Source organism: Chelonoidis abingdonii, chromosome 20 (genome assembly GCF_003597395.2).
Source record: "Chelonoidis abingdonii isolate Lonesome George chromosome 20, CheloAbing_2.0, whole genome shotgun sequence".
NCBI lineage: Eukaryota > Metazoa > Chordata > Testudines > Testudinidae > Chelonoidis > Chelonoidis abingdonii.
Genome location: NC_133788.1, coordinates 23,177,617 through 23,198,946, shown reverse-complemented (window position 1 = coordinate 23,198,946; position 21,330 = coordinate 23,177,617). Strand labels below are relative to the sequence as shown.

The 21,330-nt window shown below is 50.9% G+C and overlaps 1 protein-coding gene and 1 long non-coding RNA gene across 6 annotated transcripts in view; one reads left to right on the top strand and one right to left on the bottom strand.

Annotated features, from left to right (window-relative positions):
• Nucleotides 1-16,428, top strand: part of LOC142045790 (uncharacterized) — a 30,111-nt gene extending 13,683 nt beyond the window's left edge. Inside the window, exon 2 of the long non-coding RNA XR_012654659.1 lies at nt 16,224-16,428. This is a non-coding gene — a long non-coding RNA (uncharacterized LOC142045790). The remainder of the gene's footprint in view (nt 1-16,223) is intronic.
• Nucleotides 1,962-21,330, bottom strand: part of FLOT2 (flotillin 2) — a 35,176-nt gene continuing 15,807 nt past the window's right edge. For 2 of the 5 annotated variants that reach the window (XM_032788733.2, XM_075059558.1), the window contains exons 3-11: nt 18,225-18,315; nt 10,909-11,032; nt 10,407-10,525; nt 9,787-9,900; nt 9,557-9,676; nt 7,866-8,080; nt 7,455-7,638; nt 5,727-5,876; nt 1,962-5,220 (exon numbers count right to left, since the gene is read on the bottom strand). In XM_032788733.2, coding sequence (XP_032644624.1) covers nt 5,182-5,220; nt 5,727-5,876; nt 7,455-7,638; nt 7,866-8,080; nt 9,557-9,676; nt 9,787-9,900; nt 10,407-10,525; nt 10,909-11,032; nt 18,225-18,299 — 1,140 coding nt within the window. In that variant the 5' untranslated portion in view covers nt 18,300-18,315 and the 3' untranslated portion in view covers nt 1,962-5,181. Of the gene's footprint in view, nt 5,221-5,726; nt 5,877-7,454; nt 7,639-7,865; nt 8,081-9,556; nt 9,677-9,786; nt 9,901-10,406; nt 10,526-10,908; nt 11,033-18,224; nt 18,316-20,427; nt 20,519-21,330 lie in introns of all 5 variants that reach the window. The other 3 variants (XM_032788731.2, XM_032788732.2, XM_075059556.1) reach the window with 2 other exon arrangements.

Genomic DNA, 21,330 nt, shown 5'->3' with positions numbered 1-21,330 from the left:
TGGGGCTCTGGTGCAGTACCCCAGGACCCGGCCTGCACACACGCCCTGCTCCCTGGATGTGTTCACTCATAGATAAGGGATCCTCCAGCTCTCAGCCTGTGCTCGGACTGCAGGAAGTTTTTAACTGTCCCCACCCTGCACTATCTGCAGCTTCACAGGCGTCAGACAGACGCACACTGTTCAGCTGTTTGTCTGCACAGGGTCCCTCGTTCAGGGAGCTGCCAGACACACGGATCTTTGCTCAACAGATGGCTTGGCTTCCAAGCAGCAGCCAAGTTTTGTCCTTACCTCCTAAGCCTCGGAGAGGTTTTGTAAGAAGGCTGATATCCCCACACACAGCTCTGCTAGTGCCCCTCACTCCCAGCCTCCAGCCCCTGCTATCCAAGCCCGGGCTCTTCCTCCCTCTCCCAAACCTCTCAACCCTGACCCCATGCCTGTAATATTCCTGTCCTGGCTGAGGGAGAAGGGTGGCCCAGCCTGCCCTGCTCCGGGGTTTCTTCTTCACAGGCATTACTTCATGGCTAGCAGGATTGGGATGCCCTGGCCAAGCGAAGCGTCCATTGTGAGCTGCAGGGACAGGCAGGGCCAGCCAGGACCCACGACCTGAGGGGCAGAGCAGTAGCTACAATGGGCAGGGATGGAAAACCAGAAACACACTTACTGGTTTTAGATTTGATTGCCACATACTGCTCCTTTAGCTGGGTACTGCGGGGCCCAGAGCCTGCAGATGGCACAGCCTGAGCAGGAAGTGTAAGCGAACAACAAGCGCTGCTGCCCCAGTCCCATGTACAGCACCAGGGACTCGCTTAAAACCCAGTTTCTAGAGGGGTTGAGGTTGTGTTCCCAGGAAGGGCTAATGTGACTGAGGCTCAGGTCAGACAGATGGTAGGTGGCTGAGACACTACAGCTGGATGCACATTTGCCCAGCCAAGAGCCCACAGATTGCATCTAATTTGTTAGCACGGAACAGGTGGCAGCTACCCTCAACTTTAGCCAGCAGGTTCCAGCATGTGCTGTGGCCAGGCTGCGCTGATGCAGAGAGCAGCGTGGGGCAGACCCCGTGTCCATGTGCTAGAGCCCAGAACAGGCCAGAGCGTGCTGTGCAATGGGCTCCTGCCAGCCTGCCCCAGCTGCAGGGCTGACGTCCCTGCTGTTACAGCCCTCTGGCAGCTCTAGACACTGGCCCCATGTCAGGCTCTGGGTGGTTTCAGAGCTTGGGCAGCACTGCCTGGGGCAGGGACTAACTACCCTTTGGGCAGCAGGCAGCACCGCCAGCCTGGAGCAGGTGGAGCTGTGGGATGCTACCCCTGGACTCAGACTCCGCTGCCTGACTCACCTAGGGAAGATGAGCTTGCTGGCAGGAGCCTGGTAAATCCTCTTGGCCACAGAGGGCAGTATGGCTGAGTGGTCAGTGCAGGGACCAGGCCCAAGGGCGGCAGGATTCTCCTCATCTCTGCCATGGACTCTGCGACGCAGGCCAAGGTGGTCACCTTGGAGGCGAAATGTGAGCGGGGGCCCCTTTGGTGCAGTGATGCACTCAGTAACAGTGGCTTCCTTCTGCCACCTACCAGCAGCTGGTACCAGGCTGGGATCCCAGCTTGGCACAGATAGTGCTACCCTGCAGGCAAACTTGGCAAGAAGCCTGTGGCTGCCTACCTGGGCCTGATGAGAGAGAGAGAGAGAGTGTGTGTCCTGGCCCAGCTGTAGAGTTGTGGGTCCCAGAGCAGACTTGGGATGAGGGCAGTTCTCAGGGCAAGGCTGGCCCTTTGAATGCTGCCTGCCAGGTCAGCCCCTACAACCTGCCTGTGTCCGCCTGCTCCTCCAGCTGACTCTGGCAGCGGCTGTGGGGCTCAATGGGAGGCACAGGACAAGCAGACCCTGCCCTCCACCTGCTGGGGGCACTGAGGGGAAGTCGAGCCTGCCTTGCGACAGAGAAGGAAGGAGTCAGAGCAGGGCATGACTGACAAGCCAGTGCAGCATGGTCACGCTGCCTCTTTATTATACAGTATGTAACATGTCAGCAGAACGATGGCATGCACAATTTACATGCAGATATGAACAGCCTTTACAGAACAGTCAGCTCCTGGCCTGCCACTGCAACAAGCTAGTTCCAGATATACAGAGTAGTGTGTCTGGGGCATATGTGCAAGCCAGCATTTAAAACCATCCCTTCCCCTCCTGTTGTCCAGCCAGCTCCTCCTCCCCACTGGACGCAGAGCTAGTGTCAGCCCTGGGAGAAGCCCCAGGAGGCCAGAGATTCCTTCACTCCTTGTGTTTCCCCACGGAAATCCTGCCAGACCCAGTTTCAGCTCTACATTACACTCCGGTCACATCCTTGAACTCCCCGCTCAGCTCCCCAAGAGGGAGGTGCCCTCCCAGCTGCGGGGAGGTGGGGAGCAGCCTGCCAGAGCGCACACAACTCGGACAGGTTTTCACCAGCCGCCCCATGGCCAGACCAGTGTTGAGGAATGAACCAGGTGCTGGGAAACCAGGGCACATTCGTCATCAAAGCAGCAGGTTTGCTCTGGAGGGAGGACCTTCCACAGGACGCACAAGACAGCCAGAGCCCCTTGGGCTGACCCAGCCGGGGCAGGGAGGAGGAAGAAATGTAACAAACAGGTTGCAGGGAGCAGTAAACTTTCTCCTCTGCAGACCTGGGGAGTCTGACTTTGGCAAGGAAAGAAACTGGAGCCCGTGTGCCAGGGGTTGTCACAAACCCAGGCACTGTATTTCAGCACAGGATTCACACTGCAGGCTCCAGGAGCAGAGCAGCAGGGGAGGACTGAGGGCAGGGGGAGAATGGGCACCGGCCCTGTGGGCATTAGGTCTTAGGCGCCCCAGTTCACCACCACCAGCAGCTTTATTGTTACACTGATGGGCTTGGCACCTTTGCCCGCCAGCCGTGGTGCCTGTGTCCTTGCTAACCCAGTCAAGTGAGAGACTGGAGGTCAGAGTGTTTTCAAGGCCTAATGCCAGGCACAGCTCCCCTCTTTGGGCCTGTGAAGCTTCCCGGATGGTCCCTATAACTTAGATCAATTCCACCGGTGAGTGAACACTCACTGCAACCACAACCACCTGGCCCTCAGACCAGCACACCGTGCTGCATAGGCTCTGGCCTCAGCCCTGCCCCACTCCGCCGGAGGGATTTCCCCCAGCACTGACTCCACAGGGGGGCTAACGCAGAGAAGTGCACTGGGCACTGCTGCACCCACCTTCAGTATGGAAAGCTGGCTGTAAAACCACCGAGACAAGCCTGAGGCAGGTCAAACAGCACCGGGAGCCCTGGCGTGAGGCCCTCCTGCTGGGGGGAGCGACCCACACACCACTGTGCCCAGGGGAAGAGGAGCTGGCAAGAGAGGCAAAGAGGAAAGCCTTGGCTACCACTGGCAGGAGAAGATACTTTGGCAGCAGCAGAGTGCCCGTGGGCACAGCTAAGCACCTACAGCAGCGGGATCAGTCACACCGAGGGACAGGAAAGGCTGCTACACAGCCTCATTTCACATTGCTACACAGCCCAAGATGACGACAGCTATGGGACACGGGGGGAATGGCAGGGAGAGCACGGGAGATGGAGCTAGGACTCTGGGCCACGTGCTCAACAAAATTAAACAAACTACAATCAGGCAGCATTTGGATTACAGCTCCGGGACCCTCCCACCTGGGTGAGGGATTACAGCCCCACCACGCCCAGATCCCTCCTCAGGCCCCCTGGCTGTGCCTACGCTGCCAGTCCCTGTTGCACCTCCGCCAGTGGGCGTGCTAATGGATAGCAGGTTGGCACTTTAACAACGGCCCCCTGGCTGCTCCCCAGCCTCAGCATGCACAGCTCCAGCCAGATCAAGCACTCTGCAGCCCAGCACCTCTGCAGGCCCAGCTGAAGGAAGCCAAGAGGCTACACTGCCCGCTGCAGTGCCTGGGCTGGGCCTTGCCGGCCAAGTGCTAGCAGGACTGGCAATGCTGCTGCGAGAAGCCATTCGGAGCTGTGTGTACAAAAGGGAGCCAACGGAGCCATGACTCCCATGGCCCTTCCATAACGGCAGCTGGCTTCCCCTGGAGCAGTTTCTTCTCCCGGTGACAGGGTAGAGTCTGCAACGCACCTGGGAGAGGAGACTGGCCTCATGCTGCTGACTGGTGGGGCTGCAAGCAGTCTCCTCACTGGGGCAGGGAGCTGCCTGACACACCAGAGAGCCTGTCTCCAGAGCACCTGTACTAGCCACGCCACTGTGCACTGTGGGCAGAAGCCAGGAGAGAAAGGGGTGGTCCCAGGGCAGTGCTCATCCCGAACTTGGCCCAAGGCCCTGAGCAGAGATCTGCCAGAGAGCATCACTGTAGCCCCCTCAGCAGCTACATTTTGAGCCTGAATCCAGCAGTGGAGGAACTGTGGCCCCTGGATAAAGTCCCACATATGCTGCAGCATGGCATGGCAACAGGCTGGACTGATCTTGGCAGGCTCTGACAGGACTCATGCATTGGCTAAGAAGTCAGAGGGTGGCTCCTCTCTCAACCCCCAGCCTGGACAGGGCCTTCAGAACTCAGCATGGGCCTGAGGGCTTGGCTCAGTGCAGTCTTGCTATACTCTGCGTGCCCTGGGGGGAACGTACAGGGGAGGCCAGCCAGCAGGTGACCACAAAAGCAGTTGTGAGTGTAAGGACGTGGGACTCGCTAGATCGCATTTGTAACTCAGGCAGACAAGATGTCCTGCTCAGGGTTCTCTTCCAGCAGCTCCACGCACTGGGAGCACTGCAGAAACAGGCTTCTGCCCTAAGGAAGAAGTTTGCAAGCCCCTTCATCTACGCTCCTCACTGCCCCAGTGGATGTTCCCTGAGCCCCCGGGCTTCCAGCTCACCCCTCTCGGCCTCTCTGCCCCTGAGCTCCAAACAGAGGACAGAGAACTTCAAGGCACCAAGATCGCAAGACCAGACAAGCTGCCAATTATAACCAAGGATTCAAATCGACATTCCAGACTAATACAACACACAATTAAACTTACAAAATAAATTCCCCTTAAGAAAAAAAGGCCAATTTAACATGCATCATTCTGGTCCTACAAAATAAGGCACCAGAGCTTAAAAATGAACTTCCAATTGTCTTTGATATAAAAGGATTTCCCAAGTGTTAAAGGCAGTTGATGTAAGAGTGCATAACAGGGGGTTGTCTTCACTAGCTTTGGACTGGCCAGCCTCATGCCTGGGCTCCCGTGGCTTTCTGGATCAGGGGGATCTGCAGGATAGGAAGAGAGAAGCGCTTAGGAGTGTTTCAGTGGACACAGAAGGCGGGGAGCCAGCACCAGGCTCTTGGGCTGAGACTCTGCAGCCGGAACAAAGGCTGGGGATGATGGAGAGAAAGAGCCTTCCGGGAGAGGGGAAGACATCAAGGATGGTTTGAGCTTTGAGAGGTGCAAGGCGCACTGAAAGCCCCCGCCCTGCCCCCACATCATGTCATGGGAAGGGATCTCCCTCCTTCCCTTCCAGAAACTGCAGCCAGGACTTGGCCAGGAGGGTAGGGCCACCAACTCTGCATGGTGACCCCCAGCAACGATGGTCAGAGCAGTGGAGAGCTTCCTCAGTCCGACAACATGCAGAGGGCATGGGGAGGGTTGGCATCAAAGGAGTTTCTAACCGGTGCTGCGGATATGTAACAAACCCCAATGAGAGCTAAGGGCAGGTCCCCTGAAGTGGAAAGAAGCCTCAGCTCTCCAAGTGATAGCCCCGCCGGTCCCAGCTCACCTTGGACAGATCGACACCAGTGAGGGCATGCACAGACGCAGGTATCTCAGCCAGCAGGCGGCTCAGCTCGGACGTCACCTTGTTATTGTCACCACTGAGAATAACAATCTCGTCCACTTTAGCCAGCGGAGCGGCCACCTTGGCAGCGATCTGTGGAGGCGCAGGGGAAGGAGACCAGAATGAACCAGGGACCTTCATTTCCAGCAGGAAGCCAGGAGGGGGCTGCTTGCAAACTTGCTGGCCAGACTCTGAAAAGATTCAGGCATAAAAGAGCACCTGCAAGCATGTCCCCATCGGTGCCTAACTGGCAGGAAAACTCTGAGCACCCGATCTGGTCCAGGACTTAGCCACCAGCACAGTGCTGTGTGCCATTCACAGGCACGGCAGAGCCAATGCTCCATTAACCTTTCACTTCCATAAGAACGGCTGTACCGGGTCAGACCAAAGGTCCATCTAGCCCAGTATCTGTCCACCGACAGTGGCCAATGCCAGGTGGCCCAGAGGGAGTGAACCTAACAGGCAATGATCAAGTGATCTCTCTCATGCCATCCATCTCCATCCTCTGATGAACAGAGGCTAGGGACACCATTCTTTACTCTTCCTGGCTAATAGCCATTTATGGACTTAGCCACCATGAATTTATCCAGTTCCCTTTTAAACATTGTTATAGTCCCACTCACAACCTCCTCAGGCAAGGAGTTCCACAAGTTGACTGGGCGCTGTATGAAGAAGAACTTCTTTTTATTTGTTTTAAACTGCACCTATTAATTTCATTTGGTGACCCTATTCTTGTATTATGGGAATATAGAAATAATTTTGCTTATCACTTTCTCCACATCACTCATGATTTTATATATCTCTATCCATATCCTCTTCCAGCTGAGATAGCCTCTTTAATCTTCCTCATATGGAATCTCTCCAACCCCTAATCATTTTAGTTGCCCTTTTCTGAACTTTTCTAGTGCTAGAATATCTCTTTTGAGGTGAGGAGACCACATCTGACCATATTGAGATGTGGGCGTACCGGATTTATATAAGGGCAAAATAATTCTCAGTTTTATTCCTTCCCCTTTAATATCCTAACATCTCTTTGCTTTTTGACTGCCTCTGCGCACTGCGGGACATCTTCAGAAGAACTATCCACGATACGCCAAGATGTTTTCCTGATCGTTGTAGCTAATTAGCCCCAATCATAGTGTATGTATAGTTGGGTTTTTTTTTCATGTGCATACTTTACATTTATCCACTTAAATTTCATTTGCCATTTTGTTGCCCAATCACTTAGTTTTTGTGAGATCTTTTGAAGTTCTTCACACTGCTTTGGTCTTAACATCTTGAGTAGTTTAGTATCCATCTGCAACTTTGCCACCTCACTATTTACCCCTTCTCCAGATCATTTAGATAAATTGAATAGGATGGTCCTAGGACTGACCTTTGGGGAACACACCTAGTTACTCCTCTCCATTCTGAGAATTTACCATTAATCCTACCCTTTGTTCCCTGTCTTTTAGCCAGTTCTCAATCCATGAAAGGATCTTCCCTTTTATCCCATGACAGCTTAATTTATGTAAGAGCCTTTGGTGAGGGACCTTGTCAAAGGCTTTCTGGAAATCTAAGTACACTATGTCCACTGGAGCCCCCTTTCCCACAGCCCCCTCCCTCCAGAGCAAATGGCTCAGCGACCGGCACCGAGTGGCAAAAAGTCGCTGGAAGCCTTAAGCCTCTCACCTGGGGCAGAGCATCCAGCACCAGAGCCATCTTGGCTGCGTCGCCGTACTGCTGGTAAGCCTCTGCCTTCAGCTTCATTTTCTCCGCATCTGCTTTCCCGATGGCTTCGATGACAGAGGCCTCTGCCTCGCCAATCTTGCGGATCTTCTCTGCTTCGGCCTGTGCAAGGAGAACCTGCTTCACCCTGGAAAGGAAGCAGCCCCAGCTTGGAAAGAGCCCCAAGCCCTGCTCCTTAGCAACCTGCTGCTGTGGACAGCGGGGCTTCCGCGCAGTTGGGCCTTCGAGAGCCTCTGGGCCGGGCTCAGCGTGCTGGGACCCCATGCAGGGCTCAGCTCAACTCAGCTGTGCAACTCAGGCTCTTAGCGTGCTGCCAGGCCAAGTCTGGGCACCTGCACCCACTCGGCCACTCACTTCTCGCCCTCGGCGATCTGCTGCATGCGGTGCGCCTCAGCCTCTGCCGGACGCTTGATGGTGGCTGTCAGCTCCTTGTCCATCCGGATGATCTCTTTCTCCTCAACGTCAATCTGCTTCCTGCGCTGCACCACCTCAATCTCGATCTCCTCCTGGCGGATCTTCTGCTGCTCCCGAGCACCCTGCAGCTCGTAGGCCAGCTGGGCCTCGGCAGTCTGGACAGAGAGAGGGACAGAGCTCTGTCTGCCCAAGCCTAGCTGAGACCTCAGAGGCACAAGGAAGGGGAACCCCTCCTTGCGCTATCTGCCTCCTAGGACACTGGCTATCCTGATCTAGACAAACCAGAGCTCAAGCGACTGCCCCAGCAGCAGGGATTAATGGAGCACAGTGCTCCCTCTTCTCAAATGTCACCTGATTCCAGACCTGCTCTGAACCTCCCTCCCTCACCCAGTTAGCAAGCTCTAGAGGTGACAGTTTCCCCTTGCAGCAGCTGCTGCCATCGCTTTCCCCAATGCGGGGAAGGACTGCAGCTCCCTGGGCTATTTTAGGAGTTTGCGAAGTCTGCATCTGTAGTGGGAGCAGGAGCTCCGAGCAGATCAGCAGCATTACTCTTCCCTCACCATTGCAACTGAGAACACAAAGTCACTTCGGGATTTCCAGTCCTGACCCACTTGTCTAGTTATAAAGGCTCTTCGTGCTCACCCTTAACACCAACTGAACAGAAAAGCTTGGCCGCTGACCCAGTAACACCCTGACCCCGCTGGCCTTCACCAGCAATGGAAACAGAAGGACCTTGGCGGAGAGGAGACAGGATGACCTAGAAATGTCTCAAGAGTGAGTGGCCTCGGCCTGAGAGGGCGATAGGTGCCTGAGCGCAAGAGCCTGCAGAGAAGAAGTAACTGCTCTCTTGGGAAATCAAGCAGACGCTCCCTCTCTGACGGGAATCCTCCCATCCCAACCTGGGAGCTGGAGTTGCAGTGAGCTAGCAACATGTCAGGGCTTGGAGAAGCCCGTGTTCTGTCCCTTGTAACCCTCTTCCACTCCGCTCTCCACCAGACCCAGAGAGTCCCCCGATATGGGAGGGGAGGGACGTGCTGTGAGGAGCACACAAAACCATATTGGGCCAGCGGCTGCCCAACTTCACCCAAACTTTCTCCACAGCAGACTGTCCCCACGTGCCCAGCTTCACTCCACATCCCAGCCCCTCGTCCTCCCTCCAGGAGCTAGTGGCTGACTCTGAAGCACCTGGACACATCAGGGCCAGCGCCTCATCATGCTCCAGTTGGACCCACTTGGGAAACCTCATGCTAAGGCAGCACTTGTCTAACTGGGAAACTGCCCCCACCTCTTCTTGCACCGTGTGCCTAATGAACCAGCCAGTTCAGGTGCTCTTAGCATTTTTCTTCCTCCCTTCTGAGGCAGCACACACAGCCCTCGGCATCCAACACATCCGCAGAGTTGCCAGGCCTGGGGAACCTACAGTTCCTTACTCAAAGGATTTGCCAGTACTGCAACTAACCTGGAATGTGGACTCTACAAATCTGGTTGACAAGCGACTTCTTCAGCACGTATCGGTGTAAAAAGGGAGAGAAGACGACTAACCACAGACTCCGCAGAAGGGCAGCCGGGAGGAACCCACTGCTACTGATGTCCAGGTCAGAAGTCCAGCCGGGGGAAGCAGACTCTCTCACCTTAATGTTAATCTCCTGGCTGAAGGCGGCTTTCTGCATCTCAAAGGCCCGTTTGGAATCGGCCGTTTTAGTGTCTGACATGAACTTGATGTCCAGCATTTCCCTCTTGCACTCCGACTCCTGTAGGAAGGAATCATACCGCGCACTCAGTTAGGCACACAGGGACGTCAGCAACCTTGGCAGGCAGCTGAGGGACAACACTCGCTTTGGGGGAGTGCTGCTGAACATACCCGAATGCCGGCATCTCGCTCAGCCTCTGCCACACCAATGTCAGCATCTCTCTGAACAACAGCTGTCTGAGTCTTACCCAGAGAGCTCAGATATTCCACCTTATCATACACATCCTAGACAGAGGGAGAGACTTCAAAATCATCCACCGCAAGTTATTCCATCCCGGAGCCCACCCCTCCTTCCCAGAGCGCCTAGTGCTCTTGATAACACTGCAGCCGCTTTGATCCAGGATATGCAAACCTGCCTTGCCAGCCTGCCTGAGAACTAGAGAGATGCCAAAGGGGGAAGGTTACCACACGGAGGATGGTAGAGAAGTTCTCTGTTCAACCCCCATGTGACTCCTTAGTGGTTCAACTGGCAGCACACGACGTTTACAGCCAGCCCTGGCGGGGTGCTGAATTTCAGCCCTCCTACACAGAGAACTGTGTGTATGGTCCATATTTTATACCAGCCTGTAGCTGCTGTTATGGGAACTCCAGTAGAGCACAGGCAGACTGTAAATCCCATAGATATCTTTCCAAAGAAGTCAGGACCCATAGGTTACTGCCTCACAAGCACTGCTGATTGCCCCAGTGGGTTCCCCTCGTCCAGCTGTGGGGTTCCCTTTGCCCGGCTGTACCTTGATGGTAAAGCTCAGGATCTCGATGCCCATGCGGCCCACATCTGGAGCTGCCACCTCCCGCACCAGCTTGGCAAACTGATCCCGGTCCTGATAGATCTGCTCCACTGTCAGGGTGCCTGGAAACAGAAAAAAAGCCAAAGCACTATTGCACTGAGAATGGGAAAAGCATAACAGGTAGGCGGTAAGCTTGGGAGGTACCCGGGAACAAACAGGCCGCATCTATCTGCCGGCTGTTCAAGGGCTGGGAGAAGCGGGGTCAGGTTTGGACGCGACAGCACAACTGTTTGCCCAGGCTTCGCCAGGCCTGCCTACATCTCAATTCCACACCTTCACATGAGGAGGAAGATGCCAGACACTCCGACTACGTGGAGCAGTTGTACTAGCTTGTTTCTTGAGTACCCAGAGGGCAGCAGCCACTGAGCACTGTACAGACAGAGGGGAAACGCCATTCAAGGCACTGGCTACTGTGACATCAGTGGCAGCGCGGGTTGCACCAGACCTAGGATGGATCGCAGATGCCCCTCCAGCGTTTGAAGGACCACGTTCTTAATGTCTTGGACGTTCTTCCCCAAGAACTGCTCACAGGCCACAGCCAGAAGCTCTCTCTCTGTCATTATTTTCACCTGGAGTCAGGAGAAAAAACACAGTGAGATAAAGGTCAGTCTAGAGGAAGACAGGCATCCAGCAACAGCAGCAGAAGCAGCACTGCCACCACACTGTCAGGTCCTCCCAAGCTACAAGCAATCCAAGGGACCTGGCTATTTCATTAACACCAACAGCAAGACTGCAGGAGACAGAACTGAATGAGCACTGGCAGTCACTGCTGCTAAGGAAAGGCTGCTGCACAGCGAGCAGTGATGGAGAGCAGAGACATACCTCTCCAAACCCATGACTACAGTTGACCTCTGCAGGGTGGATCACTGCAGTTACCTCCATGTCAGTGTCAGCGATAGTAGCTGACTCCACTGGCCAATGCCAGAAGCTGGTCCAGTGCGCACACCAACTGTACCCAATCAAACTGAACAGTTGAAAAATATTGCAGAGGTAACCTGACCAAGGCCACAATTACAATGCGAGAGGGGTTTACCTAAGGAGCAATGTACAATCCCATTTAATTACCTTCCTGCTTCTCGCTCTTCCTTCACTAGAGCTAGCCTGTCCACAAACAGGAATGCCAGAGAACGAGAACAACCCACACCTGTCCCAGGAGCACTTGGAAATCAAAGTCCCATGTAATGTTCCTAATGAGAAACAACAGCCGGGGTGGGCCATCCAACACGGAGCCTGCTGGGCTCTGCCTCTGCCCATGGCAGGAAGTTTGCCAGCCAAGTCTACAAGTAGCTCAGATGGTGACCTCAGCCTGTCATGGTAGTCCAGCCTCCCTACTGGGAGACGAGACAGTCATCTCACCAAAGGGTACAGTCACACCCAGAGGCCCCTGTGAGAAGCGGGTCTGACTCAGGAAGCCCGAATTATCATGACAAGGTCATTGGTCAGGTCAGTAGCTCCCTTGCAAAGGCGGGAACGGTTCTCTCTCCAGTAACACACAACTCAACTTTCAACTCCCAACAGCCTCTCCATGAAGATAATCAAAGATTCACGTACCTGCTGGGCTCATCAAAGATGGTTCTCTTGGTATGGGGCATGCTTTTTTAAGATAAACCTTGTTTAAATCCATACCCTATGGAGTATGTTAGCCAGTGGAGACCCTGGGCACACACTGCAGCTGCTGCCACTCGACGCTAACAGCCTGTGGCTGGGGAGTTCTATTAATCTAGCATGTGGGTGCTTTTTGTTAACACAGAGCTGCAGCCCATGGAAAATACAGATCCCAACATACAATGCTCCATCTTAATCTGAGCACCCACTACTGATTACTAAGGTGAACACTGCATGCTGGGACCTGAAGCTTCCATGGGTTGTGACACTCGGGGATCTCCTGATGCCATCTAGCAAAGGGCACGGGGGTACACAGCGGTATAGGGATCCCTGGAGTTCACTGAAAGAATGTCAGGTAAGGGCTCTACTGAAAGCCTGTGTCAAATGCTCACAAAAATCACGGAGATGGAGGTAGGAAAAAGACTGAGGAGTTATGTAATACTCTAAAAATGAGGTTCTCTAGGCCTGCTAGTTAAAGGCAGGTCACACAAACGCAGTGTGCCTAGAAACAGGCTTCTCCAGACCCGAGGGGGAGCCATCTCTCCCAGAGAACCATTGTGTGTCTTACATCAGAGGTCTATTAGCACACAGAGACAAATGTTAATAAAGACCTTGCGAGATTTCAGAAGGAAATTAACAGAAAGAGGTAAATGTGGGGGGGCAGGGGAGGAGACACTTTTCAGGTGAAGATCAACGATCTGGGCTGGTATATCTGGGGGGTGCAGAGAGACGTTCTTCCATCCTTCAGGCAGTGGAGACAAGTTGCCAGTGACTTTGATTTTCTGAAGTGTGTGTGGGAGGGGGGTGGGGGTGTGTGTTAATCTCGGCCATCCTGGCTGAAACTCTGCGAAAAGGACGTGGAGCAAGCTGTCCTGTAGGAGACAAGGGAATGCCTTGTGAGTTACATTTACACACTAGCAAGCCTGTTAGGATTCTGTTGTATATGTAACCATTTGTTTCCAGTGTAATTACTTTCTATCGTTTGAATCTCTGCCCTTCCATAATAAATGTGTTGTGTTCACTAGTGCTGTGTATCAAGGGGAGCGGTGATCCCAGGTGAACATTAGTAAGTGGTGTGTACTGTTCCTTTGGGAGGAGAGACTCTGAATGTTCAGTGGATCAGGGGCTGGGCACTCCCTCTCCGGACGCTCTGGGGACGGTGGATGTCTACTGTTAACCTGCTCTGAGAGCAAGGCCTGGCTGGTGGAGCCAGGGAGCTGATCCATAACCACACAGACAAGGCTTCCTCATGCCAAGGGCAAGTGGCAGCCCCAGGTACCCCGGGACACATCACAGGCTGCCACTCACGCAGGACAGCTCATGCCACCTGCACCTTCTCATGCTACTTAGAGGTGACTCTAGAGCTGCTGGCAACTTGCCTGGGGCTCCTTCAGTTGGGCCATCTTGTGGTAGAGGCCTCATTCCTTGAAGAGAAACAAAACCCCGCTGGGCCATGTCTCTCGGCAGTGCTGCCACATTCACAGCACTGCGAAGAGGATGGACTCAGCTACCTCTGGCTGAGATTCTGACACTGCCCTGACTCAGAGTCCTCAAACAATTTCAAAGTGCTGCATGAAGTGCTTCCGGGGTGCAGCTGCAGAAGTTCTTGGATGCGTTTCCCTAGATGTCTCACCCTACCACCTACGGGAGCAATATTCAGCGCTTCAGCACGCTGCCCAGGTAGAGGGGACAGGCCCAGTGCTGGGAGAGGGTGATTGGGCAAGAAAACAGCAAATGAAATTCAGTGTTCAGAAGTGAAAAGTAATGCACGTTGGAAAACAATCCCAACTGCACATACAAAATGATGGGGTCTAAATTAGCTGACACACTCAAAGTGATCTTGGAGTCATAAGAATATGAGACTAGTCCAACTCAATATGGCCAATGGTCCATTTAGACCAGTATCCTGTCTCCCATCTGTGGCTGGTGCTAAATGCTTCAGAGGGAATGAACATGACAAGGCAATTATCAAGTGATCCATCCTTTGTTGTCCAGTCCCAGCTTCTGGCAACTGGAGGTTTAGTGGCACCCAGAGCCTGGGTTGTGTCTCTGATCGTCTTGGCTAACAGTCATTGATGGACCTGTCCTCTATGACTTTATCCAGTTCTGGTTTTGAATCGAGTCATACTTTTGGCCTCCACGACATCCCCTGGCAACAAGTCCCACAGGGTGACTGTGTGAAGAAGAACTTCTTTGTGTTTGTTTTACACCCACCACCTATTAATTTCATTGGGTGAACCCTGGTTCCTCTGGTACATGAAGAGGTAACAACAACTCCAAATTTACTTTCTCCACATCATTAATGACTGTGCAGACTCTATCATCCTCCCCCTTGGTTATCTCGTTTTTAAGCTGAAGAGTCCAAGTCTTTAATCTCCTCATACAGAAGCTGTTCCATCCCCCTAATAATTTCTGTCGCTCTTCTCTGTACCTTTTCCAATTCTAACACACCCTTTTTGAGATGGAGTGACCAGAATGGCATGCAGTATTCCAGCTGTGAGGTTTCCTGCATTTCCAAGAGAGCAATTTGTGTGTTTTACACAAGAGGGGGTTCCAAGGGCCATTCATGGGGCCACACAACGATGCAGAAGCCTTGCACAAGTCAGCTGTCTAAGCATATTCAGCCTGGGGTTCAGACAAGGACTCTTTCAAATACCACAAACAATTTTACAGACTCAGCAGCAGAATGCATAGCACAAATCAAAGATTAACTTCCACTGTGTGTCTTCCAACAGCTTCCCTTTCATAAAAGAGAGCCATTTCCGTGCAATCGAGTCACTGAAGCCCTTGTGCTGCTAAGCCTCTGGATCTGGACAGCGATTGGGTACTGCTCTTAGCTCTGGGTTTCAGGTGCACTCCCAGATGTAGACACCATATCTGACACTCCTCTTAGGTAGAAGGACCCTGCAGTCCAGCTGCTCTGACCCTGGAACCAGTGCCTCAGCCCTCAAGACCCCAGTTGCTTAGACCTGACTGTGGGAGCTCTGCTTTCAGGGATGATGTGGCAGTAAAGCAAGGAACACCAGATTAACCAAAGAATCTCTTTAACCACTAACAGTTTATTCTTAAAAAGCATGAGGGTTACAGATTTATGGAAAAACTCCTGAACGCAACCCCCCGTGCAATCTCACCACTCCTGTGCATCCTGGCTTTGGTGTTAGCATCTTTAGGCCAGGCACCTCTTCCTGACAGCTTGGCTTTGTCTTTTGAATGCAACGGTCACAAGGCCTCTGAGCCTCACAGAACCCCCTCCTTAACTAAAGTCTTTCCTCTTGACTGGTCAAGTGGAGAAACTGCAGCTGTCCCAGCCGCCTGTTGAGGTTGCTGTGTAGTGAGTCCTCTTGGCAGCAACCCTACTGTCCCTGTACAGAAGAACCAATCAGAGCGGTGGACTCTCTAGGAGGTGTCCCACCCCCTGGCAAAGCATAGTGCCCTTGTCAGGACCAGACTGGTTTTTCCAATATGTCTTGAATGGAGCTCACAATACATAAGTGACAGGAAGTTTACAATCAAAATGCCATTCATAAAACCAAATGGGAGTGTATGATTTAACCCCCACATACCCCCAGTCTGTCACACAGGGCACAGCCACAGCAGGTGATTTTTTTCCAAATACCATTCAAACAATGAAAGGAATTTTCAGCAGGCATGAAGTCAAAGTGCCTCTGCAAAAGGAGTCCCATTTTAGCGGATCAATATTGCCACCCCTAGGTCAAACTGGCATTAAATGAGCAAAGGCACAAGCCAGCTAGCTGCACGGTTTAGTGTAAAGGTACAGAGCAATCCTACAACACCCGAGGCACAATACCCATGGGTCCCAAAGCACCCCACTGACACCAAAAGTGATGTGCTACCAAGTGAGAAAGGGTCACTGCCCAGTGACACTCATTTTGAAGTGTCCTTATTTATTTACAAACACTTAGGGTATCAAACTTTTCCCTAGTAATATCCTTTCTTTGCTTTCTGCATGCCTTAGTCTGGAGAAGGCAAACAAACTAGTCAGCTCCACTTTAGTTTCTTGTCATTTTCTATCTTCATGCATTAGTACAATACCACAGTGGAACAATGCACCACAAAGGAAAAAAGCTGATTTACTTTAAAAGCCTCTCTACTGGAACTTCCTCAAGTTATGGAAATATTTCTCTTATTTTGTAGGTCTCCCCACCCCATGCTTAAAACCTACATGAGCTATGTGTGACCTGAGGATTCCTTTACAATTATACCCCAACAGTCAGAACCCCTTAAGTTTAATCCTTGATCTGGAGGATAGCAACTCATTTTGTATTGAGGTTCCTGTTTTTGGCAGCAAAGAGCAGTGAGTGCTATGAGAGGATACAAAATAAACCAAGTGAGCTCTGCACTGGATTTTAAAATGAGACATTCAGCAGTGTGTGCCATGGCAAATGCTCAGTCCGTTGGTATCATAGTCAGCTCTCCATTATACTATTGCCACAGTAAAGCCACTTGCAATCAGGGTTTCCTAGGAAAGAATGCTGCAGAATTAGATCACAGTGAGGGTTGGCTACTTACACAGTGTTTATGAAAACAGAGGTGTCTTTGAAGCCACAATGTGAAGTGCAAAACTATCTGCATTTGGTTCTCACTTTAGCCCAATACGCAAGAAATTCTGTGGTGATGTGAACATGTTAGCAGTCAAGTGGAAATGAATGATTTGCTAAGACTGAAATATAAGCACCAACAACAGCAGTTTGCATTGTGCTGGCACCTTCCATCTGAAGTTCTCAAAGAGTTTTACAGACATTAATGAATTAATTTGCTGCCCCCTGAAAGGTAGGTCAGTACTGTTCCAATTTTAGAGAGAGACACATAGTGGTTAAATGACTTGCCAAAAGTCATACAGAAAGCCTGGAAGAGATCTGCTGATCCCCAGTCCCGTGTTCTAACCACATGACTACTCTCTCTGAAGCATCAGTGCAGATATAGGTTCTCTTTTGATGACTGAGGCTGCGCATGACAGTCCGGGAATGCCAATGTCCTAATGTTGGTTATAAAGACGACATTCTGCAACACCACTTTAGAACAAGGCAGTAGACTGACAGACTTTCATGGGTTTAAGGCCATTTGCTACTTAAATTTCTAAGAAATGGAAGTGAAATCCACTCATTAAGTCCCCTTTCCCAACAGGTGTGAAACACGTAGATGATGTTGTCCCTTGCTAGCAGCATGAATGTCTGCTGGCCACAACCAAAAACATGAAGTAAAACTCCTCAGACTAACTGCACATGATACAGAAAAAGGACATAGCCTTTTTCTTTCACCGCGATGTGACTGTATACGCACAGTGTTTACACAAGGAATATGTACAGATCTGCAGTTCAATGCACTCTGAGAACCATTTTTGCATAAACCACTTTGTTGAAGTTTATGTCCAGCTAAAGCTGGCTAGGCTGTGCTGAGCTGCAAGCAGCCATTTTTGTTGTTAATTTGTCTTAAGAGGCACCTTTCTACCTGCACTGCAGCAGAACTCAGTACCAACACTTGACACTCCTCTCTGCAAACACTCTCCAGGAAGCAGACCCTGCATGCCAGAAATAAACCCCAAGTCAATTTCCTGGCTGATTTTTAAACTTATGGAAATAGGAGTAGACAATTCAATAGCGACAGACCTTTCACACGCATTGTAGTGACCCTTCTGGCACAATCAGAATTCAGTTCAAGCATAAGAGACTTGTGGTTTTCTTTTTAAAAAGCACTAAACTCTGTAAATCATCATGTAGAATTGTGATGCTCTACAAATGCCTATTCATATTAATGCAAAGCAACAGGTTTGATGTGATTTCAGAACAAAATGGTTCCGTTCTGGGAAATGACAGATCGAGCGCAAGGTGCACCGTGGTACGTTACAGTTTTTAGAAGTAGGTCATGTCACACCTCATATGCTGCATGAATGAATGAGACAGAACATTGGAAAAGAAGCAATGATTTTGTGGAGGGTGGGAGAAATCACATCCCTTCCTCCCCCACTCCATGGACATGCCGTTGTATGAACCGACAACAGGGACAATGTTGTCATACAAGAATTCATTTCAGAGCAGATAACCTCCGTTCCTGGACTACAGCACCCTTCTAAGAGGAAAAAATGAGGAGGTAGGTTAGAGGCATGCATTCCTGAAATGATGTTTGGAGTTACTGTACCTGTGCCACACCTGTGACAGTTAAAGCTACCCCCTCCGCCGTCTCTACGTCCTCGCACCTGGGCTGTAACGTCATTATCTCTAGGGAAATCCTGCCAAAAAACGTAGAACATTTGCACGTTTCCAGGTAACACACTGTCAGCTTTTCCCCTGTACCTCCTGCCCCAGGCTACCTGCCACACTCCATGCAGGTAATGTAAAGGATGCTGTCCAGTGATGCTGTTCGTAATTAGAGAGGTCATTTTGGCCAAGGAAGTAAGATTTTCAAATAACGCTTAGACATTTTCCAAACAGAGAAAGGCCTGGAAGCCAGACTGAACAAGATCATGTGACCCTTTCCCTTTTACTGAGCTCACTGGCAGGTTATAGGCTAATCCCCAAAGGCCCCTTTATCTGAAAGTTTGTATATTACAAATTGCCCAGTAAAAAGGCAGCATATGATCTGCTTGGTCAGTGTGTCACTTGTTTTAAAAGTACAGTCTCAGCTTGAGAACGCCCAGCCAGATTTCATCGCTCTAACTGGAGCAGCTACACAGAGACCACAAGATCTGTGCAGACCCCACAGGCTCAGACATTCATCAAGAAGCACTCTAGGGAAAGAGTTGAGCACATTTTGAAGACATCCTGGCCTGTAGTCACCCTTCCCAGTCTCACTGTCCAGGCCAGGAGTTGATTTCTGAAATAGCGACTGTCCCGACAATCAGGATATGAAATCCAGGACTGAGAGCCGCCCCACTTCGGGTGTATGAGCTTGGTCATTCTAATCCAGATGTAGGTTGTTGCTTCATGGCAGCTCCAGGCATCCAACCAGGCTCCTATTTCCTCAGTGACTCAAAGCCTATGGAAATGGAGAGTCCTGGGCCCTCTAGGCCCACGACTACTCTTCAGTATCAGCCAAACCAACAGGAACTTTAAATTATTGGGCTGTATCAATCTGACCCTTTTTCCTCTTCATTCCTTGCTAATTAGGACCAAAGTACGTTGGCAGAGCTCTGTGTGTAGGAGGGTGAGGGTCAGGGACTGGAAGAACAGAGGATGCTGCCTGGCAGGAATTAGACAGAACCACAGAGCTGTTTGCATGCCCCAGACCCCTATTTAAACACATAGAATACAAGGCATTGGAATTTTGAAACAGTTATAGGAGAGTAAGTATGACTTGGCTAGCAGCCACTACAAACCAGCTCTGAACCAAATCAAAGAGGCACAGGTCAGAGAGTTTATGTCAGCGAACATCAGTTCACAGGCATGAGATATGAGTAGGCAGCACTGTCCACTGACTAGGCCACTCTACCATTCTGTGAAGTCATTCAAATGTACTGGAGTGAGCCTGCGCTCTGCAATCACTCTAATTAAAGCGGCATGCAGGCATGGGGGCACACAGATCCTGCTGTACAGTGCATACAGCTGGGTCTGACTGCTGCATGAGTTTATAGCTGTGACTACGTTTAACAGTTACTACAGGGCTCTAGTTGTCCTAGCTATGCTATGAACTGAAACAAATAGGGCAACGAGTCCCCAGTTCTGCTGTAGCTATAGCGTACATGAGCCCTTAGAGTAGACTAAGATTCAGCCCAGTGGAAGGAAACTCACACTGATAAATAATAAGCACTTACATAGATGCTTTAGGCACCGTACAAACATCAGTCAAAGTAAGATGGATTCTTTCCATACTGTGCTTTTAAAACACACAACATTACCGCCATGTGGGAAATAGAAAGGCTTGGTTTAATCTCACAGCACAAGTTTGGGAACAAGTCAATCAGCCAGTCACATGAAGAATTTTCCACACACAGGCTTTAACTTGAACAACAAAAACCCTGCATCACGATTTGCCCCTCCCATCTCAAATCAGCCTGAACTGGGTTTGGCTTGGGATTATTGGATGCTCTAGTGTTCTCCCATGCCACATGAGGACGACAGTGCCCCCAGAGGAAAGAGGGAATGTCTGCAACATTATTGAAAGGAGTCAGCATGGCCCTGAATTTGGAATATGTCAGTAGCATCTCTCTACATTACCTACAGAGCTATGGGGTGCACCAGAAGGCAAACACCAGAGACGGTGGTGAAGAGGAGGGTGTTGAAATCTAGTTGTTGTCCCACTAGAGGAAAAGTTAGTGTTTCTGTTATCCTGCTGCTGCTGTTGCACAAAATGGAAGGGAGAGAAGAAGGTTAGATACAATGTTAGGAAGCTGGTGGGTTATTACCTGTGCAACCCCTGTTACGTACAGTGGGACCCCCTCCGACGTCTCAATATTCTCACAGCGACAGAGGATGGTCATAACCTCCAAAGACAGTCTGAGCAGCGATAAATAAGGGTAGGACAGCAAATACACAAAGCAGTTACCAGAGAATAATAGACACAACGCAAAGGACAGACGGGACTTTCAGGTTTTCATTTTCCCCTATCACTTTCCAAGTCTCCCGGTGCCCACTCCTGAGTCTCTACCACTGCTGGGCAGATTTCCATTAGATAAAGCCCAGTCTCTCTCTGCCTGGGGCAGGGGGAGCTGCCACTGCCTAGAAGCTTTATTTAGACTGTATAAATCCAATATGGTTTGCTCTGTAATTCTGGCTGTGAACCATGTATTTAGATATTCTGCAAAACAAATGCTTCCTACCACCTGGACATTGCTGCTACAGCTGTTTAGGAATTTTCTGTCAGTGCCTTTTGCAAAATCATTTTTTTTCAGGGAATTTTCAATTTTGCCAAAAAAATTCAATTTCCCACTGGGAACATGAAGTGACAGTCCCCACCTTGTCAGTTTCATTTTCTGCCTGCCAGGAGAAAGGGAAATTGACAGGAGCCTGCCAGGCCTGCTGCCAATGTGCTGACGCATTCCATTCCAGGCCTCCACATTTGAAGTGTCAGAATTTCTGACCATCGAATATTTCCAAGGCTGTTCATTTTTGTCCTGAATCAGAATGAAATGTTTTATGAAACCTCAAAATTTTCTATGGGATGGACATTCTGTTTTCTGACCAGCCCTAAAAATTACTCTGTTTTCCCAGTTCAGAACCAGCAGGGCTTCACTCCGACAACTGTGCAACAATTGCAGCTGTTCTCGCTTTACCTCTGACTGGTCCTCCTGTGGAGATTTGCTAGTTCA